This window comes from Emiliania huxleyi, assembly GCF_000372725.1.
Source record: "Emiliania huxleyi CCMP1516 unplaced genomic scaffold EMIHUscaffold_9, whole genome shotgun sequence".
NCBI classification, from domain to species: domain Eukaryota; phylum Haptophyta; order Isochrysidales; family Noelaerhabdaceae; genus Emiliania; species Emiliania huxleyi.
Window position 1 is genome coordinate 227,211 of NW_005195301.1, and position 26,743 is coordinate 253,953.

The window sequence follows — 26,743 nt, forward strand, 5'->3', positions numbered from 1 at the left end:
AATTTTGTATTTTCCGTCCGCGAATCCGGCCCCGGCCCATTACTATCCGGTACGCGCGCGCGCCGCGCCGACGCCCGACCGCCGCGGCGCGGCTCTTTAGACTAAAATACTCTAGGCGGCCCCGTCTTTCTTTACTCGCAAAGTTCTTTACTCGCACAATACTGGGCGCGCGGCACGGCCGTTGCGACATGCGGGGCGCACTTGGAGCACTTGGAGTGCAGTCATCAACCTCACATCCAGGGCCGGGGAGCTGAGGAGCGCACCCAGCGGGCCGGATGATCGGTATCGGGTTGCGGGCAAGAGAGCCCTAGCCCCGGGGGTGCGCGTTCGCAGGGAAAGGGCCGTAAAGTAAACACGGGTCTCCGAGGGTTGGCCCCGCGTGCCGGGTTTCCCCTTAACTGCAGAACGCCCCCTCTACTCGGAGCTAACTAGTTTTCTTTCTTTTTCTACTCGGAGCCAGTGATACGAGAATACGCACATGTTACGAGAAAAAGAAAGAAAGAAAACAGACAACCCAAGGGAGGGATGGGAGGACATGTTGCGAGAATACTCATGAGGGGACGGACGGAAAAACACCCCCCTTTTGTGCCTGACCCTGGCCATGGCCTCTCTGGGGGTGAGCTGGGCCGGCCGCCTCCGGGTCCGCCACTCGCACGATGGGCTCGCGTCCGGGAGAGCATCCGAGACCCGCGGTTGTCCGCTCGCTGGGCGCGACCTACATGGAAATCCACTGCACACAGATCTGTGCTTTTGGCGCCTATTGCTCGCTCTCTGTGCAATCGCAACGCCAGAGGCCGTGCTTGGAGAGTGTGTCGCAGTGCTGCTACGTCAGTGGATTGAGCCGCGACGCAGGCTCCATCGGTGAGCTGCGGCGGCGCACCGGCCGCTCCATGCATGCTCTCCGGCGAGCCGTCGCAAACGCGTTTCCGTCCGCCCGTTTCATCGAGTTTGCCCGAGTGGTAAAATGCAATGACGTGCAGATGTACCTGTTTGAAACCTTCGGCGGGTGGTGCAACGCGGTCAAACGGCTGTTCTACCAGATGAAGGACAAGGTGCGCAACAAGCTCTCGAAGCGGCAGCACGAGGACGAGGCGAGCTGGTCGACGCGGTCGTGGCTTTCGCTGCAGGCCCAGCGCATGTCAGTCGCGCTGCAGCTCGCGGCGGCGGAAGAGGTTGCGACCGAGCTCAGGCTCGCCGCGGCGTCGGAGGACGCCGCCGTCGCCTAGACTCCCCTGCGTCACTACGTGCCTCCCCGTCTTTGTAGCCTGGCGTTTGTGCCCCGTTTGTGCCGCGTCCCGTGCCCCCGAGTTCATTTCATAAAATAAAATGCAATCGAATCTGCCCGAGTGGTCAAGTAAAACTTTGCCTTTCGAAAAGTTGCCCGAGTGGTCGAGTGGTCAAGTAAAACTTTGCCTTTCGTAAAAGTTGCCGGAGTGGTCTGTGGGGAAAAAACCAAAATCGAGACGGACTTCATGAACGGCCGGGCAATATGTCTTCCTTACTATTATTAATTGATGCTTCTTGCACGGCTGAGCCCCCCCCCCCCCTCTCCCCCGCGCCCATTCCCTGCCCTCTCCCGCCTCACACTCCGTCAGAGCCCCCTCCCCTCTTGCACAACAGGAATTTTGGCAATTAACCAGGTGAGGGAAAGGCGCAACTCAGAACGATGGGCTTGCCCATCCCGGAGTGGTTCGACTCCACATGAATCCGAGACGGTGACGGGAAGCGTCTCAGCGGTCTCAGGCCCAGTGAGGTAGTGCGCGGGACTAACCCGGATCCTGCTGAACAAGTTCCTCTTGTAGCTCGATCGGTCACACCGCCATCGCCGTCGGGGAGAGGGGGGACGACACTGCTTCGGCAGCGTGCACCTCGATCCTGTACCGTGTTTGTTATGACCCCCCCCAATGAACATACCAGTGAGGGAGGGCGAGACGATCGAGGGGTCCCGTACCATGCGGAATCGGCCCTATCCAGTGCTCAAGTGCTCAAGAATACACACTGCCCCAGGGAAGAAAATTCCTTCGTCGAGTACGTCTCCCGCGTTTGGCGCGCGCGCCGGACCGCGAGCGTCTGTACCGCTGAGCGCCGGTGCACAGATAGTGAGCACCATGTCGCTAAACCTCGACGCGGTGCAGGATGCCATGGAAGATCTTGCGAAATCATCGCTCGGGGCTGGCATCACAGAGGCAAAGCAAATCGTGAGTGGAGATGTGGCCGAACGGTTCTGGGAGATAGCTGGACAACCGACATTGGAAGAGCAACTCCACATGAGCTGGGAGGAGCAAGCTGCCATCCGGAGGGAGAAGTCGAAGCAAATTGCCGCACGCTATGGTGAGTCGAATTACAGCCGAAACCTGTCGAAGCACGAACAGCAGGTGCAGCAGTCCCTCGAGACCGGCAAGATCCCTGGGCGCGGAGAGCGGGTCGTTGGCATGGTGTGCGGCGACGAACCCCCGCACGAGAGGGCGCGCATGTGGGTGGATCTACTTCTGGAGCCAAGCGGCAGAGCGGTCTTGGGGCAGCAGGCTGCGTGGATGACGCAGACGCTGATCGGTTACGACGCGCTCATGAAGGGCTCGAACGCAGATGCGCTCGAAGGCATGTGCTGCTTTCTCGGCTTGGCCGGCATGGCGTTCAACGGTGACGTTGATGAGCTCGTTCAAGTCGTCGCGGCTCTGGGTGAACGCGCAGACCGCACAGCGGCGTCGCTCTGCCAGTGGCTCGCGCACCTACCAGTCGGTCAGGATTTCATGTACGGCGGCAACTGGAAAGCACCGGAGAAGTCGAACGAGCAGCTGAAGATGAGTCCGCTTCTGACGACGCCATCATTCGTGAAGGTGCTCGACGCGCTCGTACGGCTACTGCGACTGATGGCTGACCCGCAAACGGAGGCGCTTCACGGGCAGGGATCACGGTTCATTTCTGCCTGTCTCAGGTCGCGCCACCTGCCAGCTGCCATGCGACGGCTGGTGCAGGTGATCGGGAGGCACGATCAGGAGGGCTTCGAGCCCATCGCGCCCATCGCCATAAAGATCCTCGTCAACCTCTGCGAGCTGTCCCCTCTCTTCGTGCAAGGGCTGCGCGAGCACCCGCGAGTTGCCGCGCTCCTGCATGCCGTCGCTCGCGTGGGCCCAGAGGAAGCGGGGGCCACTTTGCTGCAGCGGGAGCACGTCCACCTGTGCCGTTTGCGCAGCCTCTGCGTGCACGTGATTGCGGACAAGGAGCAGGCGCCCCCCAAAGCCATGCGTGGTAAGGAGGTGACGGAATGCGACCGCTGCGGCGCATGGTGCGAGAAGCAGCAGCGGTGTGGCGGCTGCAAGGCGGTGTCCTATTGCGACCTCGTGTGCCAGAAGGCGGCGTGGAAGCAGCACAAGAAGATGTGCCGAGCTTCACAGGCAGCGAAGTCCAAGTGAGTGATTCGCCGGCTGAGCCGTCCGACGCGACGACCCCCCAGAAGAAGAACTACGTAGAACTAAACACCCGCAGGCTATGACGACACACGAGATCCCGAACGCCTGCACAACGCGGCACACGCAAACGAAATGCGGTGCGCGACAGCTGAAGCTAGAGCCTCGTTTTGTAGTGTGTTTGTTGTGTGTCAACACAGAGATACGGAGAGAGAGAGAAGAGAGAGAAAAGAAGACACGGAGAGGTATCGTCATTTTTCGATTTTTTCGTCTCTCTGTGTATCGAGTATCGTTGTCCGACGTATCTGTCTGAACGTAACTGAACCGTGAATCAGGGCGTGAACGCGCGTCACAAATGTTGCTCCAAGGGCGAAAAAGAAGTCGGGACAACAAGGCGGTTCCACCCAGGGGTCCACAAGGCGGTTGCAAACCCTACCGCTCCGCTACTGACGGGTAGTCCTAGTCGCGCTTCTTGCGCGCAAGGCCCCTGGGTGTCATACCTCGATCCAATCCGGGCGGGCGCTGCTCTTGCCATCCTCACAAGCCGCGGACACCTCTTCGCAGCCGGACTGATCGTCACCCTCGCTCTTGGAGGGCAGCTGCTCGAGCGTCTCGGAGAGGTCGGCGCTGCTAATCCCCCTGTTTTGGAGCAGCCTGTTCGACGCGGATCGGTGGGAGGCGTACAGCTGCAGCGGCAGCGCCACCGAGAGGTGGGCGACGACCACCATGAGGGCTGCGTGCGCGGCGACGTAGCGCGAGGACTTGTCGGCGGGAAGCGTGCCGTGCTGGATGTAGGTGTTGAGCAGGTACGGAGGCATGTCTCCGAAGCAGGCGATGAGCAAGTTTGCGTACCCCACCATCCTTCCCATCGCAGAGGGCGGGTAACGGCTCGGGGAGGCGAGATAGTGGAAGTAGCAGGCCCACTGCAGCGTGCGCGCCGGGCCAAAGAGGATGGCGGCCGCGAGCTGCGGCCCGTGGAAGGGTATCAGCTGCGCAAGGCCAAAGAGGCAAGAGAGGCCGACCACCACTCCCAGATAGACGTGCTCGCGCGCGTTGTAGCTGCGTTCGTGGAGACCGGTTCGGTGAGGTGTGTGTGCGTGTGTGTGGATGGATGGATGGATGGATGGATGGAGTGTGGCGGCGCGGCGGCAAGGCGGCACCGGTTGACGAGGAAGATTGCGAGGGGCGTGGTGCCGAGCGAGAGGAGAGGAAAGATGACGTCGAAGAGCTCGACGATCTCCTCGGCGCGCTCGGGTAGCATGGCAGCGCTGGCGCCGAGCGCACGGATCTGGTCGGCAAAGGTCTCGATGTAGAAGGTTTGGTTCAGGTTGGCGGTACACATGAAGAGGAGCAACAACACGGTGTCGGTCCTGCAAAAGAGCTGCCGCAGCCCGTCCCCTTCCGAGTGCCACACGATGGCGGGGGCTTGGGCCATACCCGAGACGGGGGCGAGCTCGCTCGAGCGGGCCTCGTGCTCCGCGCGCATCGCGTCCGTCTTGCGCTTCGAGAGCAGCAGCGACCACGCAAGCCCGCCCACCGCCACGGTGAGGAGAAGCCAGGCGGCCGCTATCACGAACAGTGGCACGTGGGCATGCAAGAAGAGGAGCTTCCAAAAGAGGAAGACCTAGCGGGGATGGCGCACGGGCCATTAAGGAGGGGAGCATTGCAGTGGGGGACGCCCCTCCGGGCACAAGGGCGCACAAAGGCGGAGCCGTCAAACATCGACGCGGCCAGCGGCGTGATGACCGGTTCGAGGCGCGGAAAGACCTGTTCGAAGTGCGCTGGTGCGTGAGGGGGGGAGGGGGGGGGGGGGGTGCCGGCCACCGTGGTGAACAACGGGAGCTGCACGGTGCGCCTCGCCAAACGACAGGACCGCCATAAAGATGCCCGGGCCCGCGAGGCCAAGCATCGGGAAGGCGAAGTACCTAACAGCGCGGCCAGCAGGCGGTCATGGCCGAGCAGCAAGCGGCACAGATTGCGTCGGTGCGGTTTGCCAAAGTGCGTCCGAGGCGGCGGCGCCGAGCCACCCGGCGATCGCAAGAAGCATGATGCCCAGGTAGGCGAGCGAGAGCGCCACCGACATGCACCAGCGTGGGCCGAGCCGGTCCGTCAGCTCTCCGTAGAGCACCTGCCGAGGCGTGCGGCTCGTTGGCTTCCTGGGACGGAGCGGGCGGCGGGCGGCAGCGCACCACGCGCTCGAGGTGCCCAATGGCAGTCTGTGGAGGGGTGCATCTATCCTGGCAGCACCATCACGCCGTCGGCTCCAAACAGCGAGACGGAGGTGACGCTGACGATGGCCGAGACCTGCGAGTCGCAGCAGCTGAGCCAGCGCTGCTCGTCCGTCCGTGCGCTGCAGATGGCCGCCTGCTCGGCCGGGCAGTAGTCGACGAAGGCGCCGCTCGAGTAGAGGACGGGGTAGATGGAGTCAAAGCCAAAGCAGAGCCCGCCCATCGTGAAGACGCTGATTCCGGCGGCGGCGACGGAGAGCCACCGCCGCCAGGAAATGGGGAGGCGCGAGCAAAACCAGCTCGACGGCGGCGCGGGCGAGTCGTACTTGCTGTCGAGGAGCCCCATACGGCAGGCTCCGCGCGCAGCCGGATGGGAACGACGGGCGGAATCCTGGGAACGTTTGGATTCGGGTTCTAGCCATGTAGGGTATTCCGCCGCGGCGGCGGAATCGTCTTTTTCTTCAAACTGGCTGGGTCGACCGCGCCGACAGCGACACACGGATGTGGCTGGCCTCTCGATGCGGCAAACGTAAAACTCTGCCGTCCCTTCGGCGACGCACTGCCCGTGACAGATGGCGTCCCGACCGCCGGCCGGCCGCCGCCGCGCCTCCGGGGCGACGACGAGGGGCCCTCGCCGCCACGGCGCCGCCAGCGGCTTTCGGCCGACCCCCCGGCTGCCCGAGTGCCATGGCTGCGGCTCTTCTCTCCGCCGGCGTAAAGCTCGGGCCTTGAGAGATGGTGATCCGGCCAGCCGCTTGCGCCTCCGGGATGACGTCGAGGGCTTCGCCGGCAAGGCGCCGCCAGTGGGGAAGACACCCCCCCCCCCCTCCCCCCAGACTACCCCAAGTGTGCCATGGCTTCGACAACTTTGGCCACTGGCTTCTTGACCACCCGGCCAGCCGTCATTCGTGATGATTTTGGGGGCTTCGCCGGCAAGGCGCCGCAGCGGGCATTGGCGCACTCTTTCCTGGTGGTTGCCATTGCTTCACCTCATCGGCCTGCGAGAATCAAAGCACGAGCCGTGCTACCAGTGGAGCACGACATGGAGAAGGCATCGCGGCTTTGCACGCCCCCAGCATTCCCCTGACAGCAGCGCCCCACGGCGTGGGCTGCGAGGTCACTCGGGGTGACCCAGGGGGCGGCGGGGGAGCACTCTCCCGCCGGAGTAGCGGGCGGTCTTCCCGCTACTCGCTCGTAGCCCACCACCTTCCCGACAGCTCCACCCGCTCGGTGAGGTCCTCATCTTCTCCCCCCCTGCCCCGCCCCCCTTTCAGGCAAGGCCCTGGCCACCAAAATCACGCTCTGCGCTCCGGGAACGGGCAGCAGCGCGACGCAGTTCGAGAGCGAGCGGCGGCGGCGGCTTAGCACCAACCATGTCAGTGCAGGGGCTGGCTGCGTGGGCCCCCGCCACCAGACTCCGTCGGGCTCGCGTCTCCCTGCCCGCTGAGGGGAGCGCAGTCTGTGTGTCTATGTCTGTGTCTGTGTCTGTGTCCCTGTCGGCTCGTGTGTGTCGTGTGTGACTCTCGCAAGCTCGCCTCCCATCGTCCATCGACTGAGTGCGAGCCATGCAGCGTGATCGCAGTGCCGCTCGCAACGTCAGGGGTCGTCCGAGGAGTCCTCTAGGCCTTGCACGAAAAAAGAAAGCGCTGTGCGTTGCCCGCTTCGCGCTCGTCCACTTCCCGCCATTGCCGCCGTTCGCCCATTCATGTCACGTCGAGACCTGGCCGGTCTTGGAGACAGCAACGTCATCGAAGAGGGCCGGTCCCGCCGACGCTCGTCCGTTTCCGTCGCGCCACCAGAGTGCGCGCGCCACGCTCCCGCCACCCCTCGCCCGGCCAGGCCCTGTGCGCCCGCCCGCGCTCGCTGAACGCGTCGAGAGGGCAGCACCCGTGCGTAAGCGAGCGCCCACCCACCCCTGTGTCCGTCCATGCGTGCGCAGCAGCAAGAGCGACTCTGGCCAGAGCGACAGCGACAACGAGCCCTCGCTCACGTCCGCCCGCGGCCCAAAGAAGGGGCGCGCGTCGGGCGCAGCAAACGGCGCCGAGGCGTCGGCCTCCAAGTCGGGCCGCACCCCGGCCCGGGCCTCGGGGGCCACCAAGGCGCGCATCCCGCCCCTTCCCCCCTCAGCCCCCAACCGCGCCGGCCCGCCGCCTCCTCCTGCCTGCCCGCCGCCCGTCCATCTCTCCGAGCCGCCATTCACTCGGGCAACTCGCGTCCTCAGGAGGGCACGTCGCGCCGGAAGAGCGGCGCCCAGCTCGACGGCGACGCCGAGGTCGACGAGTTCGATCTCAAGCCCCGCCGGCTCGAGCAGTGCTTTGGCGCGCGCGACAGCGCCTCCGCCCGCCAGCCCCTGGCTGCGTCGGGCCCTGGCCAGAGCCGCGCGAGGAGCCGCTCCTAGGCGAGAACCCGCTCCTCCTCTCCATCTCGATCGACTCGTTTCTGGAGCGATACAGGCGTCCGCTACACCCGCGCCACACATCGCTCGCTCCGACACCCGGCCTCCGCCCCTCTGCCGCCCGCCGCTCTCCTCCCCCCCCCCCCCCCTGCCCCCTCGCATGCCCCCGCCCCCCCCCCTCTTCCCTTCCCCCACCCCCTCGCCTCCGGCGGGGCCCACCCAACCCGCTTTCACGCCGCGCCCCCGCCGGCCACAGCGCCGACGGCGCCGCCGCCGTGCTCGAGCTTGCCACCTCGCTGATGAACGCGAGCGGGCTGCCCGACGCGTCACTCACGATCGCCGACGCGGACGTCGACGACGAGGAGGAGGTGCTCGAGGCGCTGATCACGAACAATACGTGCGAGCGGCTCGTCGACGAAGCACAGGCCGCCGCCCGCGCCCCGCCCACCCAACCCAAAAGTAGCGCCGCCCCGCCGACGCAGCGGCGCCTCACACGCCGACGGCAGCGGCCCCTCACACGCCGAGGAGGCGTCGCCTTCAGCGTCGCCTTCAGCGTCGCGCCTGAGCGAGGCGCGGGGTCGTGCTCGTCGTCAGGAGAGGATGATCTTTGTCGAGCCCTACCCGCTCGCCGACAAGAAGACGGGCAAGCGGCGCGCGCCACACGCCCGCCCCGCAGCCGGCTCCGATCCGCGCCGAGAGACGGGCTGGCGGCCGGCAATAGGCACCTCAAGGACCTGACCGCGCTGTGGCGGCAGCTGATCGACAAGACGCAGCACGAGGTGCTCTTCGACGGGGTCCTCTTCCCGTGGGTCATCGAGTGGATGTGCGCCATGTCGCAGTCGCGACACCGCGGCGTGCGCCACACCGGCACCGAGGCCGCGGCTGAGTGGCGGGCCGTCGAGGCGCCGCTGCCGCCTCCCCTCACGCCTCCCCGCGTCAACAGGCGGGGATGGCGCTGATGGTTCGGATGACCGAGCTGGCGGTGGAGCTGGCGACGCAGGCGACGGCCAAGCAGCGGCAGGCGTCCAAGCCCGGCAAGAAGGGCGGCGCCGGCATGGCGGCGATCCTCAAGGAGGAGGTGCAGAAGCTGCAGGAGAATGAAACGGCGCTCGAGGAGATGGTGACGGCGGCCTTCACGGGGCTGTTCGTGGAGCGTTACCGCGACCGCGCGGAGGAGGTGCGCGCGAGCTGCCTCTCCGCGCTGGGCCGCGTCATGCAGCTCCACCCGTCCATGTTCCTCGCCGACACCTACCTCAAGTACCTCGGCTGGTCGCTGAGCGACATGGCGGCCGCCGTGCGCGCGGCGTCCCTCTCGCAGCTCAGCGCGGTGTACACGGCGCACGGGGCGGCGGAGGAGATCTGCAGGGTCGACGGCAAGCCCGTGAGCGGCGCCGAGCGGCTGCTCAACTTCACGCGCCGCTTCGAGTCGCGCTTCATCGAGATGACGCGTGACGTGGACATCAAGGTTGCAGTCGAGGCGCCGGCACGCCGAACGGCCCGGCCGGGCGCGCGAGCCGGCGGCCACCCGCGCGAGGGTGCGAGCCGTAGGCGATCAAGTTTATCGACCTCCTCCACGACCTCGACCTCCTCGCGGACAAGGCGAGCCTCGCCCAGAGCCAGAGCGCCCCTCGATGCGCCAGGCAGTTGGCTTGAGCCCTCCCCTCGAGCCCTCCCCTCCCGCCCGCAGGCGCAGGCCGTGAGCGAGGTGGTGCGTGTGATGCGCAACAACGAGCCGTCGCAGCTCAAGGCACTCGTGCCGCTGGTCAACAAGCAGATGGAGGCGGGCGCCGCCGGCCCGCCCTCCTCCGGCAAGAGGAAGGGGAAGAAGGGCGCGGCCGGCGGCGCCGCGAGTCAGCCGATCGTGCAGCTCGCCTCGTACGCGTGGGACACGGCGGGGGGCGAGGCGGAGAAGATGCCGGAGGTGTGCCTCAAGATGGCGCTGGCGATGTCGGACAAGCAGCCGCTACTGCTCGACTGGACGGGGTGCGAGACGTAGCGGCGGCCAGCACTCCTCTCGACTGAGCCTCCCAAACCCCTCGCCTCGGACCCTCTCCCCCGGCCGCGCCGCGCCACCGCCCCGCAAGGGTGCACTGACCGACCGCTCCTCGGCAAGACGCCGACCCCCCCCCCCCCCCTCCCCCTTCTCGCCCCAGGTACACCGACCTCCTCCTCGGCGAGGCCCTGGACGACGCGGCCGAGCACCTGCAGGGCGCTCTGCTCTACCTCATGTCTGCCGGCGCCGTGTTTGTCAACAGCATCAAGGAGCCGGCCACGCCGCGCAAGAAGCGCGCCCTCGCCGACCAGGATGAGCGCGCGCTCGCCCTCTCCGCCGAGCTCGGACGCTCGTTGACCGAGCTGCTGGAAAAGTACGGCGCGCAGCGCGAGGCGCTGCCGGCGCTGCTCGGCCTCGTCGGGCAGCTGCGGCTGCGCGGCGCGCAGGCGGCGCTCAAGGGGCCCGCCTTCGGCTCGCTGCTCGAGCAGCTCGAGGCGAGCGTAGCTCCTCGACTCCCCCCCCCCCCCACACACACACACCTCCCTCCTCGCACCCACTTTGCTTTCTCCCCCCCCCCCCCCTCCTCCTCCACCCTGTTTCGACTGCGAGAGCTCCCCCGCGCCTGCAGGCGTGCTTCTTCAAGCACAACGACGCGACCTCGATCGCGCTCTGCGCCGGCGCGTGGAGCGAGCTGATGCAGCAGCCAGGCGAGCGCCCGCCTTCGGGCAGCACGCAGGTGCGTGGGGGATGCCAACGAGCGCGGTGCCGCTGCTGTAGGCGCGCCGACGCTCGAGGAGCAGGCGCGCGCGCGCTTCCGGAAGCTGAGCTCGAAGCTCGTCGCCGCGCTCAAGCCGCTCGACGCCCACACCAAGAAGAAGCCTACCGCGCCCTTTGCCTTCGACGAGGCGGCGATCGCCATGTCCCGGCTCGCCAGGCTGGTCACGGTGCAGCCTCAGGCGGCGGCGGCGGCTCTCAAGCCAATCGACGGGCTCGGCGAGCGATTGGTTGCCGCGGTGGAGGCGCGGAAGGAGCAGCGCGCGCCCGCCGACGGCGGCCTCGTGGCGTGCACGACGTTGTTGCTGCAGCTCGAGACCACCGTCTTGTGCGCTGCGTTCTCAGAGGTTTACGACGAGCCGAGCGAGGCCGTCCTCGAGAAGAGGGACGACCTGCTCTTGCTGCTCGGCCGCGCGCTGCACGCGCCCTCGGCTGCGGTGGCGCGGCTGGCGGCGGCGCTGCTCGCGTGGCTGCTGCAGTCTACGTGCTCGATCGAGAAGGGCAGCGGCGCCTCGGAGGAGGCGGAGGAGGCGGAGGGCGGCACGCCTCAAGAGTCGCGCGAGGCGCTGCTCACGTGGTTCGACGCGCAGCTGGAGCGGGCAGCGGCCGGGGAGCTCGAGGAGGAGGAGGAGGTGCAAGAGCAGGAGGACGGCGGGAAGGACGACGGGCTCAAGGTGGCCGTCACGTCCGGCCCAAAGTGGCTCAGCGACGTGGTCAAGAGCGGGCTGGCCGGCGGCGTCTCGTTTGCAGCCGCCGTGCGGCTGCTGCTCGTCCACCTCGACCACCTCCCGCGCGACTACAAGGAGTTCGCCAAGGAGCTGTGGGGCCACATCGCCAAGGTGCGGCCCCACGAGCTCTCTGACCGGCAGCTCGGGGTGCTGACGCTCTCGTTTGAGGAGGACGAGCCGGCCGTCTTCGAGGCCGTCGCCAAGCAGGTGGCCAAGCTGCCGGCCCCCGCGGGGGCGGCCGCCAAGGGCAAGGCGGGCGAGGCTGCTCAGGCCACCATCGAGGCGGGCGCGGCGTGGGCCCTCGAGCCGGGCCACGCCCGTGATCGCGCGCGTTTCGTCGAGGGGGGGCTGGCGCCGCTGCTCGCCCTCTGCACGGCCAAGGGGGCGGCGCTGATCGCGCGCGGCGAGCTCTCGGACCGCTTCGGTGGCAAGAGTGCGACGCTGTACCCACGCTGGAACCGCGAGCTGCGCAAGGTGGCCGGGTCGGAGCGGGGCAGGTCCAAGGGCCTGTCGGCGGCGTCGCCGCGGCAGGCGGCGTCCGCGAGCAGGAGCCGCGCCCGGGCCCGGGTGGTGGAGGAGGAGGAGGAGGACGAGGAGGAGGAGGAGGAGGAGGAGGAGAAGGAGGAGGACCCGGGCCCCAACCCCCAGGGCACGGATGACGAGTACGACGAGGAGGAGGAGACGCCGTGGGACGGAACAGGAGTCGACGACGTCGAGATGGAGGAGGAGGAGGAGGAGGAGGAGGAGGAGGAGGAGGAGGAGGAGGAGGAGGCAGTGGATGGCGATGACGGCGCCGAGGGGGAGGACGCAGAGGAGGCGGAGGAGGAGGTCCGACCCTGCCAGCACGCGCGCGCTTGAGAGAGCGACCCACCAACCCCCGCCCCATCGTGCCGGCCTCAGGAGTTCGAGGAGGCGGGCCAGGAGGAGGAGGCGGAGGCGGAGGAGAGCGAGGAGGAGGACGACGACGACGATGCCGAGGCGGCTCAAGCGGCCACCGACGAGGACCTCCTCGCGCCACGCCGCGGCGGCGGCCGCCGGCAGGCATCTGTGGACACGCTGTCGCAGGCTTCGGCCGCACCGCCGCCACGCTACTCGTACTCGCGCGCGCCGCGCCGCCGCGCCTAAGCTGTCGTCGCCCCAAGAGAGCACGCGCGCGCTCGCGCGCCGCGGGCGGAGACGGCCATGCCACAGCACAGGCATCATGTCCATGTCGCGGCCCGAGGCGCGGCTGCCACAGCGACTTGGCCCCCTCGGGGGCTCCAGGTCGAGTACGTTCGGGTGGGCGCCCACCGCAGGGCCAGGGAGTGTTCGAAAGAGAGGAGGGGGCAGGGAGCTGGGAGGGAGAGACGCCCTGTACGTTCGCATGTCTCGGGCCACAACCGTTTGTGATGGCGGTGAGACCGCGACTCCCCCCGGCGCGCGTTGTCCGGTGCACACATGGAGAGACTCTTCGTGCGCGGTGAGAGCGGGATCGCGAGTAACCACGTACACTATGCTACAAACCCCACGATCGCCGCGGAGGTGAGGTCTTCTTTCCAGGACCCTCGACCAGTGTGTGGAAGCTGGAACGCGTGGAAGTGGTGAAGCTGGAACCTGCGCCTACTCGTTACTCCGGTTTCCGCTTCCCCCTTGCCGTGCCTCAGACTCTACGCCAGAGGGAGGAGGGTTTGGCCGTGCCATTTGTGATGTTGGACAGCCAGGCTCTCGCGGTCTCTCGCCTCCTCCCGAATCTGCCTCCGTGCCGCGCGTGTGCGATGCGCTGCTGCCAGCGCGCAAGCGCCGTTGCAACAGACTGGCAGGCATGCTGCGTCTAGGCACTTCCACTCCCCCTCCTGAAACAGGAATATGGGCGAGTGTGCCGTTGTGATCGCATTCGCAACGCCGCAGAGCGAGCACCTCCAGCAGTCGGAAAGGATGGCCGTGGAAGCGGCGCGGGTTATCGCATTCTCGTACCCCGCCGAGCAGCACATGGCCGAGAGATCCGCCACGGTGACATCAAACGGCAGGTTGTACACGCTTTGCGCTCCGTGGCACCGCACTGTGGCCTGATAGCTGACCCGCATGCCGCACGCTCTCGGGGCTAGCTCGGGAGCGTGATGCGCGCCGTCCACCTCTGATGCTCTCGAATTCCTGACGAGCGCCGCCTTCGATTAAACGAGCGGCAGTGCCGCGGGGGATGCGTTTCCGCGCATGTTTTGGGCTTTTGCCCTCACGGACGAGAACCCAAAGCGCGAGCCCGGCGACGAACCAACAAGCTAGTAAAGAAGTTATTACCTTACTGTGAATCTGTGATGAGACACAGATCAAAAGAAGAGCACGCTGAGAGCAGATGCGAGCCCCCCCCTCGACTCCCCTCTGCCGGCACTTGAGCACGTCTACGGGCCATTCACTCGGCCGGCCCTTCTTCGCCTGCCGTGGTGTGAAAGAAGGGCTCGAATTTCTTGCTCCGTCTCGGTGGCTGACCACGGACACATCCTTTGTGCATGTGCACGAGCCTTCGTCAACGAAAGGTGCCACCCTCACAGGCTGTGTCCGAGGAGGCCGCTGCGGCGAGGGATCACGCGCAGAGTCGGAGCGCGAGAGGCGGTTGCGTCGGTCTCTGCCGACGCCTCTGTCTCTGCCTCGTATCTTTGGTGGTGGCGGCGTCACTACTAGCGCCACTCGGGCTCGTGATGAGCGCGGCCGTGGCCGGCCGGCCGCTCACTCACGAGGGCGTCATGCAGCCGCTGGGTGGAATCAATTTTGCGCTCATGCGCTTCGCCCGCGACATCTCTCGTGCAAAGGCACGACGGCGGCGCTTCAACCAGCGGTACGCTCTGGTGCCACTGCTGCTGGGCAAGGAGGAGCCGCTGCCGCTGGGCGACCCGGACAGCTGCATCGGATGCATCTCCTTCACGCGGGACGAGCTCGCAGACTTTGACGGACGGCCGCTCCCCGATGGCTCTCCGTCACCGCTCTACCTCTCTATCCTTGGCCGCGTGTATGACGTGAGCGGCGGCGCCGCCTTTTACGGGCCGGGCAAGTCCTACCACAAGCTGGTCGGCAAGGACGCCACTCGCGCCTTTTGCACCGGCTGCCTCGCGCCCTCGTGCCTCATCTCGTCGACCGCCCACCTCTCCGAGGCTCAGAGGCGCGGGGCCCGCATTGCGGCGCGGCCCACCCTCTCCCGCTGTCGGCGCTCAGCGCCTCTCCCCTCGCCGGGCCTCAGGCGCGAGGCGCAGCGGTGGGTCGAGCTGTACGAGTGGCACGACAAGTACACCCTCGTCGGCCGCCTCCGCAGCGAAGAGGCGGCCGACCCTGAGGAGCAGGAGATGGCGCTCTTCCACGCGCTCGAGGCGGAGGGCAGTGGCAACTACAAGCCCTTCAAGCGGCAGTAGAGGAAAGAGTGAATCAAATTTCGGCTCACGTGGAACGTGGTGTCTAAATAAATAAAAGTTAAAACGGACAAAACATAAAGAAAGAAAGAAAACAGACAATAATGCAAAAGGGAGAGCCGCAGACCCATAGTCTGAGGGTTAGGTTTCTGGAGCCTCGGGTGCTTTTACGCTTTTGATCGGGTCAGGGGAGAGTGCGACTTTTACCACTTTGGTCGTCTCGGAGCGCCCAACTTTTAGCATGTTTCAAAAATTTCTTCGGCGCTGCGCGCCGCGGGTGCAGCAAGTCTATGCAAGTACTAGCTATCCCTATCGTCCCGCAACGGCAAAGTAGTTCCCGCACACTACGGCTAAAACAATGCTGCCGCTCGCCCCTCGAAAGCGCCCGCCGGTGTGTGTCCAGACATGTAGCGCTACAAGTTTGTGACACATAAGGACGCATCCTCCCACAACACTTCACCCGCTGGCTTGGTTGCAGCTGCCGAGGTACCATCTGCCGGCTTGGGGGGGTAGTGGCATTCGCCGGAGAGTAGAATGTCCAAAATTTTCGCGCGCCTGCGGCGGCGCGACTTTTACCATTTTGCCCCGGGCGGGCCCACTTTTGTCGTTTTGCCCCAAATCTACGGCTAGCCGTGCTTTTAGCGTTTTGACCCAAATCGGCCGAACTTTTAGGATACCCTCAGACTATGCCGCAGACCCGCAGAGGGATATCTTGGCTAGTCTTGGGATGGGAGGACGGCACGCCGCCACCACACAGGGATTTTAAGGAGAGGGGTGTGATGCGCTAGCCCTCGCCCACCCTAGGCGCTAGGGAGTCTGCCACTTCCTATGTCCTACCTATCTCTCTTCGCACAATTCTCAAAAACATTGCTAAAAATCTCTCTCTCAATTCTCGCTTCTTCCTTCGCGACAAAACGTAAAAGTAAAAAGAAAGAAAGCAAACATACAAGCCAAGCGCCAAGGAGGGATGGGAGGACAAAACGAAAGAAAGAAACAAAACAAGGAAAAGGGGAGGAGGACAGGGTCCACACCTGCACGAGCAGGATTTTGGAAGGACGATTAGGGGGACAAAACGTTCTTGCATGGGTGACGCTATAAAATTCTTTGTTTTGTTTATTCGTGAATTTTACCCGGAGCGGAGGGTGCATGCACATCTCACAGGTCTGTGCCACATTCCAGTAGCACTGACAGGCACGTAGAAGGGTCACAGTGGAGAGCTCGTAAAATTCTTTTATTCGTGATATGGAGGCATTCGCGCTGCAGCTCTTGCTGTGCAGCGTCGCCGCCAGTGCCGCTGCCGTGGCAGTGCCGGGTTTGCCGCATGCCGCCGGTGTGCCGCTAGTGCACGGGGGTGCGCGGTGCTCGTCGCTGGTGCTGCAGGAGTCTGAGAAGCCCAAGTCGTCCCTACTCCCTAGGACAAGCTCGCCGATGCAAAACACTGCGCAGAAGAAGCTCGCATGGCCGTACATCGCCTCGGCGTTTGCGCTGGTTGGCCTCGCGTCGGGAGGGCTCATAGAGGACCAGGTCGAGGAGCTCTTCCGGCCGATCACCTCCAAGGGCGGATGGGCGGGCGCGCTAGGCATCAGCCCGCCAGGCGTCGAGGAGGCCAGGAAGCTCAAGGTCGCGCCGCCCCCTGCCAGCCTGAGCTTCGGCCCCAGCCGGCCTCGATCCGTCAGCCCTCCTCCCGCCCCGTCACCCCCACAGAAGGCCAAGGGCTACACCATGCGCACGCCCTCGCCTCCCGAGATGATCCAGGCGGGCATCTTTCCGAGCAGTAGTCAGCTTGCCTAGGACAAGGACCGTTCGCGGCCGACATCGCCGACTCATGACTGGTAGCGTGCGTCCGAGGGCTTTTCCTCGGAGGCCCCACCCTTCCCAGATAGAGTAGTGCATGTGCGGCCGTGTTTCGGAGTGCACACGTGTGTGGGTTGGAGCCGAGGCGCACTTAGTATGCACTCCGGAGCACGGCGCAGCTGAATGAATACCCCGGCGGTGGGCGAAATGAAACCGGAGCGCACCTGTGGTGGCTAGCTCGCGACGTCGTCGGTCGTGCGCTTTCCGACCCGCCGCCCGCCGCCGCCGGCCTCTCTGCGCCGCGCGCCCGCGCGGGGCGCGGGGTGTGATGGTGATGTGGTGTGCGCCGGCGCACACCCCGGGCACCGCGCGCGCGCGGGGTGACCCAGACTGCAGACGCCGCAACCGCAGCCGGCGGACGCAAATTTCTTGCGATCACGGCACCTGAGGTAAGACGCGGAAGCGACACGAGTGTGTCGCCGCCGTCCACTGTGCGCTGCCCACTTGCCTTAACCTGCCAATGCCGCACATCGGCGCACATACGCGGCGCCACGCACACAGACACACGTCCTCTCCCACCCGCCGCCGCCGTTCTACGCTCCGCGGCCCAGCAAGCGTCCGACGCGGGCGGCAAAAGCCGCCGCAGCACGGAAGCGGCTCACCACTGGCGCCTCTCGCCTCCCCCGCCTGCGTTCTCGACGCGCCGCCACTATCTGCCCCCCCGGCCGCCCGTTCCTCATCTCTCCTGACTCTTGTACTCTTGTCCCGCCTACGTTTACTCTTGTAGCACCCACATGCTGACGCGGCTCGCCCTCCTCTCCCTGTCAAAAGGAGCTCTCCACGCTATCGGGCGAGCGAAACCCGAGTCCGCCATGAGCCAGGTCAACGTGCCGGGTCGGCTGTCAAAGCGCGGCCTGCAGAGGCTGGACTCTCTGCTGCGCCAGTACGGGAATGGCGGTATCGAGCCGCTCGACGAGGAGTACGGCGAACTGGTCGAGCGCCTGTCCGACATGAACCAGCAGCTGGATACTGAGAGCCAGGAGGCTAGCACGGAGAGTGCGCGGGTAGCTGTCGAAGCCGATCTCCTCTCCGCGCTCGCCCTGGCCGTCGAGAAGGACGTCGACCGCTTTCGACGGAACGAGCCGCACGACGAGCAGTTCTCCGTCCTCTTCTTCTCGACGCAGGCCCTCCTGTTTCTGAGCGTGCTCCCAATCGGGGCACGCATCAAGTGCCTCCCGGTCCTCTTTGACGTGGTCCAGGACCCTCGCTTTGCCCCCGACGTGCGCGCGGAGGCCGCCCACATCTTCTCCGCGCTGTCCAAGGAGGGCTCCGGTCCCGCAGTGCCGTCGATGAATTTGTGGAGGGGCCTGACGCTGCCTCAGCTCGAGCGTCATCTCGAGGAGGCCGGCTTGTACGACTTGCAGGAGCAGATGATCCAGCTCCTCTGCCTCTGGCCGCAGTGCTCAAGCGTGAAGCAGGCTCCGCCACGCCCTCGCCCATGGCGCCCATACGCCTGGCTGCGCCCGCCGCGATTCAGCTCGCCCGCCACATGGCTGCAGGCGCTCGAGAAGGCGTACAGGCCCATCGAGATGAACGACCAGGCCGGCCACCACCGGTACGAGCTGCACCAGCCGCGCGAGCTTCTGGCCGCCTTCAACGCCATGCGCGACTCGAGTGTGCTGAGTGTCTGCCCGATCATGACCAACGCCTTCGGCGAGGGCATCGACAAGCGGACGCGCTGGGTTGATTGGGGCTCGACGATCGTCGCCGTGCAGCACGCAGCCTGCGCCGGCGCGGAAGAGCTCGAGGACGAGACAGCGGACGGGATCTCCGTCTCGCTCGACCCGGCCAAGAACGATCTCGAGAGCGTCGTCGTCCAGCCGGCTGCTCGCAACCCGCGAGCGCTTGCGAGCAGCCAGGAGGAGTCGGCGTGGCTCACGCTGACCATGACCAAGGAGTGGGAGGAAGAGCAGTGGGGGCAGGATACCAGCGACACCCCGATCTCGTTCCGCCAGTTCCAGATGATGCTGGATTCGACCGACATGGAGCTGTGGCGGGCGCGCGTTGAGCCGCGGCTCGCGCGCGACTCCTTGGTGCGACAGAGCGACATCCCGCTGCCCATCGCAGAGACGCGGCGCAAGATCAGCCAGACGCAGCCAGTGCACATCGTTCGGGACTACGGCTGCGGCGCCTCCAGCGCCGCGTACCGCGCCTCGCAAGCCACACAGTTCGTCGCCTCGCCGCAGTACGCGGGGCATCGACCGGCGGCGCCCCACCAGAAGGTGTCGGTGTCTGTGCCCATCCATCTGGCCCACTGCCGTGGCGCCACTGCGCCGACCGCTCGGCAGCGAGGTGTGCCTGAACCGGACGACTCGTGTGAAGACATCTCGGAGCCGGACGAGCACGCGCACCTCAACCCCGACCAGCGCTTCAACCACTCTGACGGTGGCTTCGAGGACGCCGACTCGCATGGCGGGCACGTCTCGGGCGAGGACGAGGAGTCGCCCGAGTCGAGCCCTCCACCCCTGCCTTCGATGGATCCCCCTCTCCCCTCAGTCGACCCCGTCAAGGTCTGGCAGGCAGCAACCACGTCGCCGAGCGACGGCATGGACTCACCGCTGATCGCGTCCCCGCCGGCGCGGGCGCCGGAGCGTGGCGACAGCCAGAACGGCTCACAGACCAGCGGCCGGCGAGTCACGTTTGCCGCCAGCCCCGCCAAGGACGGCGACGGCTGTTCCCCTGAGTCGCCGGCGGTGAAGAAGAAGGCCAAGAAAAAGTACGTCGTGTCCGACGAAGAGGCTGCTGCAGTGCGACGCGCAGAGGCGGTGCTAGTCCAGAAGAAACCGCTCAAGCCTGCCAGCGGCGCGATGGCTCCGCCTGCACTGTCGTCTCGCAGCGGCGAGCCTCCGCGCAAGGCGAAGCCCGCGCAGCCGGAGGCACTTCCGCCGCTGATCGACGACTCACAGCTGCTCGAGGCTGTGACGCGACAGGGCGGCTACGAGCAGGTCGAGAACAAGCGAGCCTGGTCAGTCGTTGCCAAGGCGCTTGGCCGGCGCGCCAAGGACGTGCCAGAGCTCAAGAAGAGGTACGAGGAGATGCTCCTAGCGACCAACGAGGCGCGCACGGGCGAGGATGCGGGAGCAGCGGACGACACTGACAAGGACGGCGCGGAGGGGGCGGCTTCAAAGAGCGCGGGTGCGGCCGCTTCCTCTCGCCGGGCCGACCGCAAGAGCCCTGCAGATGCGGTGCTACCGAGCGAGAAGGGGTCGGGCGCGAGTGGAGCGGGCGGACGCCAGCGACCGGCCGACAAGAGCAAACCGCCGAAGAAGCCGGATCCCGCCCCCCCGACCAAGCCGAGCAGGGCAGCTCCGGCAAAGCAGCCGGATCTCGCCGCTCCGGCCAAGCCAAAGAGGGCGCCTACTCCATTGCCGAGCGGGCGGTTGCTGTGAAACGTGCCTCTTCACGCGTCAAGCTGCGAGTAGGCGGCTGCTCCCGCGGCTCCCTCGGCACCCTCTCCATCGAAGGATACGAAGGCAAGCGGGGGCAAGGCGAGCAAGGCACGCAAAGCCAAGGAGGAGGCGGCAGCAGAGGCTGCGCGCAAGGCGGCGGGGGAGAAGGCGGCTGCGGAGGCGGCGGCTGCAGCGGAGGCTGCGGCAGCAAAGGTAGCTGCGGCGGAGGCTGCGGCGGCAGAGGCTGCGGCGGCGGAGGCTGCGGCGGCGGAGGCTGCGGCGGCGGAGGCTGCGGCGGAGGCGGCAGCGGCGGAGGTCGCAGCGGCGGAGGCGGCAGCGGCGGAGGCGGCAGCGGCGGAGGCGGCAGCGGCGGAGGCGGCACGGAAGCGAGAGGAGGCTGCGGCTGAGGCAGCACGTCGAGAGGCCGAGGCGGCTGCCAAGGCGGCGCGTCGCAAGGCCGAGGCCGAGGCGGCGGCGGCGGCAGAGGCGGCTCGGAAGGCTGCTGTAGCAGCGGAGCAGGCCAAGGTGGAGAAGGCGGCGAAGGTTGCGGCGCAAGAGGCCGCGGCGAAGGTTGCGGCGAGTGCGGCAGCAGCGAAGAAGGAGGGCCGCAAGAGCTCCGACAAGACCAGCGGCGCCGGCCGTGCTGCTGCCAAGCCCAAGGAGAGGAACCACTTGGCGCCGTCTGCCGGTTCCTCGCAGGGGAGGGCTGCGTCGGCGGCGAGGTCGGACCAGGACGACCCTTTCGCCTTCGGCGGCGATGAGGACGACCCGTTCACCTTCGGCGGCACCGACTCAGCGCAGCCGTCGAAGCGGCGCGCCTCAGGCGTCCCAAACAACGCGGAGCGAGCTGCCGCTGTGCCAAAGGCGCGGGCAGAGACGCCACCCACGCCTTCCAAGGCTGCGCGGGAAGCGGAGCCGGAGCCGCTCGGCGGCGAGCAGCGCGCGAAGCTCGCGGCCCTCAAGGTGGCCGAGCTGCGCTCGCTGCTCGAGAGCGCCGGTGTTGAGGTCACAGGGAAGAAGGTGGTCAAGGCGGAGCTGCTCCGCCGTGCAGAGGAGGCTGCCGTCGCCGGATTCCTCATGCTCGATCCCGAGCCCGCCGCAGCCACGCCACGCACAGCTGCGGCGGCCAAGGCTGCCGCTGCTGAGGCGACAGCGGCGGCCGAGGCCATCGAAGCGGCGGAGGCGGCTGAGGCGGCGGAGAAGACAGCGGAGGAGGCGGCAGCCAAAGCAGCCGCGGCAGCAACGGCGGCGGCGGAGGCGGCGGCGGCGGAGGCGGCGGCGGCTGAGGCGGCGGCAGCAGAGGCAGCTGTAGCCGAAGCAGCTGCGGCTGATGCTGCGGAGGCTGCGGCTGTGGAGGCGGCTCGGAAGCAGGAGGAAGAGGCTGCGGCCGAGGCTGTGCGCTTGCAGGCCAAGGCGGCTGAGGTAGCGGCTGCAGAGGCGGCCGCAATGATCGAAAAGCAGGCCAGCCGCTCACACTCACGCTTTGCTCGCGCTCCCGTGCCCTGCTGCAGTGCAAGCCCAACCGGTCTGCCGCACGCCTCACGTAGGCGGCAGCGGCGCGTGAGGGAGCGCAAAAGGAGGGCGCGGCTGGAGAGGGCGGGTCGCAAGCTGCTCGCAAGCGCGCCTCACCCCGCCTCGCGCCGAAACGTGTCTCTCCACGCTTTTCCGCGCGGGCCGTCGGCGGCGACGACGAGGTGGACGACAAACCGGACGCGCCCGAGGATGCGCTCACGCAGGCCTACCCCGGCGTGGCAACGCAGGCCTCCTCTGCCGACATGGCTGATGGCGGCATCAGTGAGCCTCCCTCGCGCGACGCGCCGAGCGAGGACGAGCCGCCCCGCCGCAAGCCAGCCAAGAGGCGTCAGCTCCCTCCCAAGTCTGCGCTCCCTCTCGACCGCCTCAAGTCGGAGCAGCAGGCGGTCGACGCGTTCGAGCTCGAGGAGGCGGCCGCATCACAGCCAGCGGCAGCGGCGCGGAAGTGGCACAGCGAGGCCCCCGCGCTGCGAGTGAAGGGAGGGCAGCGCAAGGTGCCCGCGTTGTTGTACGGGACGCACAACTACGAGCAGTAGTGGGGGATGACATTCGGCGCTTGTGAGCCGTAGGAGACGCCGATGGGCGACGGCCGGCTTGGCAGTGACCTCGATCCCGACGACAACCTCGCTGGGGGCCTCTGCGGCGACTCGGACGGCGCTCACGCGCCGGTGCGCCTCGACGTGACACCGTACCTCGAGGAGGCGCCGCCGTCTCCCAAACGGCTGCGCTTCGAGGCCAGCGCGTCAGCCAAGGCCAAGAAGCCAAAGAACGTCGGCGGCGCTGCTTCGAAGGGTGGCGGCGGGGTGCGGCCGGTCGCGCGCGTCGCTGCTCGCGGGGCGGACGGCGTGTCGAAGCGCAAGGCCCACCCGGAGGCAGCGGGCGCATCGCCCATGGGATACTCGCCGGCCGTGCGGCAGCCGCCGTTGCTCCTTGGCAAGCGCAAGGGGCCGGACCCCGGATCCGCCCTCGGCGCAACACCTGCCTGCTGGCGGTTCACAAGATGCTTGCTCCGTTCGCGAGGCTTGCCCAAGATGCGTTCATAGGCGCGGTGGGCGCGTTCCGGCTCGAGCTCGAGGCGGCGATCCGCGGGTGCAACGAGCAGTCGGAGGCGAGGGCGGCGCAGCTGCTCGAGGGCGGCGCGAAGCAGCTGCTGCAGCTGCAGGACGGCTCCGCAGCTCGACTCGAGAAGGAGCTCGAGCAGCTTTCTCGCGCCGCCCCGCAGTCGGGCGGCCAGGAGAACAAGGGCGACAACCTGAGGGCCAAGTATGACCAGCTCAAGGCGCACTGGCGCGAGCTCGCGTCGATCCTCGACCAGAGCAAGAAGGCGAGGTCTCGTGCGGTGACCTCCGCACACCCCCTCCGCCCCCCTTCACCCCACCGCCACCGCCTCTGCAGGCGCGCCTCGCCGCCGCCACCAAGGCGCAGTCCGAGCTCGAGCGGCTTGGGGCTCTGCGCGAGGACGTCAACCGCCGGTGCGAGCGGGTCTGCGCGACGGCGTCCGCGGCGATCGCGGATGCGGCCACCAAGCGGGACGCCAAGATCGCGGCATCGTCGACCAAGTCCAAGAAGCGCTCGACGTCTGGCAACTCGATGGACATGATGATGCGCATCATGCTCTCCAAGAAGGGCACAGCGCACGGCAGCGACTCAGACTGACCTCGTCGTCGTGTCTCGAGCCTGGCGGGCCGTGGTGTGCCACAACCTCGGGTGGGGGCGCCAAGGAGGCGCGAGACCTTTCTGTGGGGGGCGCTGTGCAGCACACGCTGCTTGCGCGCGACCGCGACATCTTTCGCGTGCTGCGACTGCGAGAGAGTGTGCTCTCCACCTGCAGCAGACGTGCGAGACGTGCGGGATATGCACAGGCATCAGGAGCGAAGCGATGCGCGACACCCCCTTCGCGCTCGTTTGTTGTTGTGACATCGGGGAGTGGTGTCTGAGCTGCGTGTATTGGGAGGCGGGCGGCGGCATCGTTCTCCCACACATATGCGGCGCGCGGGGACCGGGGTGCGCAGCTGTGCAGCGTGTGCAGGCACCGCCGTGATGACGCGAGACGCTCTCCCTTCCGCATCCCGGTGGACCGCCATCTCTCCCTCCCTTCTCTCTCTCTCCGTATCCGTTTCCCACCTCACTGTCTCGAGAAACCCATTTTACGCGTAAAAACGACGGTGCCCGGCCGGTCAGGCTCAGCCGAACCCGATGCTGGCGTCTGGCTCGCCCTCCGTGTCTGCGGGCGACAGCGGCGCCGCATGCGGCCCGTCGCCGTAGATGTCTGTCGGAAAGGCGCGGAGAGGAGGGCGGTGGGTGGAGTGGCGGAGGGTGGAGGGCGGAGGGCGGAGAGGTGCGCCGGCCGCACCGTAGCGGCGGTGGCGCGCCATTGGCATGTTGCGGCGCGTCTCGGCGATCAGCTCCGGGTCGATGTCGAACGTGGCGAGGCCGGGCGCGTCGCCCAGGTCGGCGATGCACTTGCCCCACGGGTCAAAGGCGACCGCGTGCCCCCACGAGCAGCGCTTGTTGCCGTCCGTGTTGTGCTGCCCGACCTGCGCCGCGGCCACGACGTAGCACTGCGTCTCGATGGCGCGGCAGCGAAGGAGCGTCTCCCAGTGCGCCTCGCCCGTCTTCATGGCGAAGGCAGAGGGCATGAGCAGCACCTGCGCGCCGTGCAGGAAGGAGAGCTTCTGGTACAGCTCCGGGAAGCGCAAGTCGTAGCAGATGCTGACGCCCAGCCGCCCGGCGGGGCTGTCTGCGGTGACGAGAGAGTCGCCGGAGATCGCCTGCCGCGACTCGACCAGGCCAACAAACGGCGCGTCGTAGAGGTGGATCTTGCGGTACTTTGCGACGAGGCGCCCTTCCCCGTCGACGATGCAGTGGGTGTTGTAGATGCGCTCGTCGCCGTCGGGGCCGCGCTCCTGAAAGCCGCCGAGCGAGAGCCAGAGGCCAGTCTCTCGCGCGAGGTCGAGGTAACGCCGCATGGTCGGCCCGTCGAGCGGCTCGGCGACGGTCTGCGCCTCGCCTGGCCGCGAGCCCATGAAGGAGAAGTTCTCGGGCAAAAACACGATTGCACAGCCGCGGTCCCGAGCCTCGCGGACGTGTGCAGCACAGGCCGCAAAATTGGCAGCCACGTCGTTCACGGCGGTCATCTGCACAATCGCAGCTTTGCAGCGCTGTAGCAGCGGCATTCCCAGCGCGTTGGCGGCAGCCAAGTGTCGCAAGAAAATAACGACAGCGCGTTGTCGAGGTTCTCAGGTGGATATCCTTTGGCCGCGTTGGGTAGCGAGGATTAGTGTGACGCGATCCACGCAGGCGTGGTTTCTGGCGGCCGACCGTCAGTGCACGGAGTTGCCCCTTCTCCGACTGCCCCGGCTAGTTCCCGAGTTTCGCGGGAGTGACCCCATGCGTCAAACCCGAGACCTAGCGCGGGTGGGTTGGAGGGGGGCTCGCTCCAGGGAAGGGCTGTGTAAGAAGCCAAAAGGTGGAATAGGACGGCCGCAAGCGGCGTGGCGTGGGGCGGTTGAGCATCCCTCCGGGGCCCCCTCTGCGCCGGGGAGGCGTTGTTGGAGGCTAGGACGCAAGCGTCCGTCGCCCTTTTCAAACTCGGGGCCCACTCCGCTACGCTCTGACCCGAATTTGGAGGGCCTAAAAGTTTAAGGTGTTTGTTTGCTGCGCAAAAGGGTGGTGGAGCAGCGGCGGCGCCGCAGGCGCGGACGCGCAGTGGAAGCACGCTAGCCATACATGTTCACGCAGAGAAGCTGACGGCCGGGGCCGTGGGTAGGAGCCGGACCCCGGGTTCCTCGCTGCAATGATCGCTTGCTCCAGCGGATACGATCTGCCGGATGCGTTCACCACAATTCCCGGAATCTCGGCCCGCACCACACCAGCACCACACGCGGTAGCACAACTTCCCCATGCCGCAGGTGCCGCACGGCCCGACTCTCCACCGGAATTTGTTGGCGTGCTGTCGCCGCGTCATCCGGCGGCTCCTCCTTCACCTACGGGTATGTTCGTAAGAGCTACATACACTGAAAATCCAAGCGGCCGGCGGCGTCAGAGGATGAATCAGCAAGAGAGAACGACGAGAGTGGTAAGATGCTAAGATCGCGAGGTGGCATGTTTCAACTCGGTGTCGAACCACCAGCTCGACGCTCACTGCTGCTGCTGGCCGAGCCACAAACGATGCTATCGCGTCACGATGCCTATAGCTGGGGTCGATCCCAATAGACAGTCCGACCACCCTACAGTACTAGCCCGCCTCAACCCACTTTACCCATGCACATACTATTATACTACTAGTACCGTAGTACCGTAAGTTGCGAGAATCGGCGAGAAACTGCGACGAGTAGGAAGAGGGCGTGCGATGATTTGGAGCACTTGGAGCACTTGGAGTGCAGTCATTAGCCTCACATCCAGGGCCGAGCTCAGAAGCGCACCCAGCGGGTCGCATAATGTGTTTGTTTTTCGTTGCCTCGGTTAGGCGCCGGCGCTGACAGCGCCCCTTCGGCCGCGATGCTTCGCCTCCTGCTCGTTTGCTCCGTTTGGGCCACCACAGCGGCCTCGACAGAGCTCTCCACGGAGCAGCCTCGCTCCAGCTTCGAGGGCACGCTGGTTGTGGGTGCCCGCTCTCACCGTCCCGGCCGCGGCCTGGCGCCGCTCCTCACTCGCGCTGAGCTGCGCCGCGCCCTCCCGCATCGCAGAGGGGTCGCTGATGGATACTCTTGTGGTGCTGAGTGGCGGCGCCTACAGCGCGATGCCTCGGCAGGACGGCTCTTTTGTCTTTCACTCGGTGCGCGCGGCTGCGAGACGTCCCCTCCGGCGCGGCACACACGGCGAGGCCCTGCTCACAGGTGGCTGCGGGGACCTACCTGCTCGAGGTGTACGACACGCAGCGCACGTGGCCCACCGTGCGGATAGAGGTTCCGGCGGGCGGCGGCGTGCTTGCCACCCAGACGCACGACCGCAAGCAGATGCCGCTGCCTATAAAATTGGAGCCGGTGTTGTCAAAGCCGCAGGCGCCCCCGCCCCTTCCCCGTCCGCCCCGGCGGGCGCGGCCCGACCCTCTCCCCTCTCCGCGGAG

At 66.7% G+C, this 26,743-nt stretch overlaps 9 protein-coding genes across 9 annotated transcripts in view; 6 read left to right on the forward strand and 3 right to left on the reverse strand.

The window, feature by feature from the left end:
- Positions 1 to 2,108: 2,108 nt before the first annotated feature.
- EMIHUDRAFT_198900 (hypothetical protein) lies at positions 2,109 to 3,413 on the forward strand (the record flags this gene model as incomplete). Its single annotated transcript, XM_005757645.1, has 1 exon — positions 2,109 to 3,413. One exon carries the CDS (start codon positions 2,109 to 2,111, stop codon positions 3,411 to 3,413), a length of 1,305 nt encoding a protein of 434 aa, XP_005757702.1.
- A 488-nt stretch (positions 3,414 to 3,901) lies between these two features.
- On the reverse strand, positions 3,902 to 5,981 carry EMIHUDRAFT_198901 (hypothetical protein; the record flags this gene model as incomplete). Its single annotated transcript, XM_005757646.1, has 6 exons — positions 3,902 to 4,466; positions 4,568 to 5,031; positions 5,109 to 5,174; positions 5,245 to 5,332; positions 5,435 to 5,535; positions 5,655 to 5,981. The coding sequence occupies 6 exons, from the start codon at positions 5,979 to 5,981 to the stop codon at positions 3,902 to 3,904; spliced, it is 1,611 nt and encodes a 536-aa protein (XP_005757703.1).
- Positions 5,982 to 7,340: 1,359 nt separating this feature from the next.
- On the forward strand, positions 7,341 to 8,033 carry EMIHUDRAFT_198902 (hypothetical protein; the record flags this gene model as incomplete). The annotated part of the gene is made up of 3 exons (XM_005757647.1): positions 7,341 to 7,396; positions 7,575 to 7,694; positions 7,880 to 8,033. The coding sequence occupies 3 exons, from the start codon at positions 7,341 to 7,343 to the stop codon at positions 8,031 to 8,033; spliced, it is 330 nt and encodes a 109-aa protein (XP_005757704.1).
- A 296-nt stretch (positions 8,034 to 8,329) lies between these two features.
- EMIHUDRAFT_198903 (hypothetical protein) lies at positions 8,330 to 13,339 on the forward strand (the record flags this gene model as incomplete). Its single annotated transcript, XM_005757648.1, has 13 exons — positions 8,330 to 8,427; positions 8,752 to 8,884; positions 8,974 to 9,495; positions 9,718 to 9,792; positions 9,898 to 10,013; positions 10,184 to 10,523; positions 10,652 to 10,759; positions 10,824 to 11,371; positions 11,504 to 11,732; positions 11,796 to 11,999; positions 12,821 to 12,919; positions 12,990 to 13,046; positions 13,169 to 13,339. The coding sequence occupies 13 exons, from the start codon at positions 8,330 to 8,332 to the stop codon at positions 13,337 to 13,339; spliced, it is 2,700 nt and encodes an 899-aa protein (XP_005757705.1).
- An 858-nt stretch (positions 13,340 to 14,197) lies between these two features.
- Positions 14,198 to 14,902, forward strand: EMIHUDRAFT_308954 (hypothetical protein; the record flags this gene model as incomplete). The annotated part of the gene is made up of 2 exons (XM_005757649.1): positions 14,198 to 14,625; positions 14,734 to 14,902. The coding sequence occupies 2 exons, from the start codon at positions 14,198 to 14,200 to the stop codon at positions 14,900 to 14,902; spliced, it is 597 nt and encodes a 198-aa protein (XP_005757706.1).
- A 1,239-nt stretch (positions 14,903 to 16,141) lies between these two features.
- On the forward strand, positions 16,142 to 16,881 carry EMIHUDRAFT_448599 (hypothetical protein; the record flags this gene model as incomplete). The annotated part of the gene is made up of 2 exons (XM_005757650.1): positions 16,142 to 16,519; positions 16,604 to 16,881. The coding sequence occupies 2 exons, from the start codon at positions 16,142 to 16,144 to the stop codon at positions 16,688 to 16,690; spliced, it is 465 nt and encodes a 154-aa protein (XP_005757707.1). The 3' UTR covers positions 16,691 to 16,881.
- A 643-nt stretch (positions 16,882 to 17,524) lies between these two features.
- Positions 17,525 to 20,214, reverse strand: EMIHUDRAFT_433116 (hypothetical protein; the record flags this gene model as incomplete). Its single annotated transcript, XM_005757651.1, has 3 exons — positions 17,525 to 17,595; positions 19,486 to 20,106; positions 20,176 to 20,214. Coding segments are annotated over 2 exons (457 nt in total), but the record flags the coding sequence as incomplete, so codon positions are not given.
- Positions 20,215 to 23,858: 3,644 nt separating this feature from the next.
- Positions 23,859 to 24,851, reverse strand: EMIHUDRAFT_198908 (nitrilase; the record flags this gene model as incomplete). Its single annotated transcript, XM_005757652.1, has 2 exons — positions 23,859 to 23,944; positions 24,029 to 24,851. 2 exons carry the CDS (start codon positions 24,849 to 24,851, stop codon positions 23,859 to 23,861), a joined length of 909 nt encoding a protein of 302 aa, XP_005757709.1.
- A 1,324-nt stretch (positions 24,852 to 26,175) lies between these two features.
- Positions 26,176 to 26,743, forward strand: part of EMIHUDRAFT_198909 (hypothetical protein) — a gene marked incomplete at both ends in the record, with an annotated part of 1,763 nt that continues 1,195 nt past the window's right edge. The window contains 3 exons of the mRNA XM_005757653.1: positions 26,176 to 26,281; positions 26,364 to 26,452; positions 26,514 to 26,660. Coding sequence (XP_005757710.1) covers positions 26,176 to 26,281; positions 26,364 to 26,452; positions 26,514 to 26,660 — 342 coding nt within the window. The remainder of the gene's footprint in view (positions 26,282 to 26,363; positions 26,453 to 26,513; positions 26,661 to 26,743) is intronic.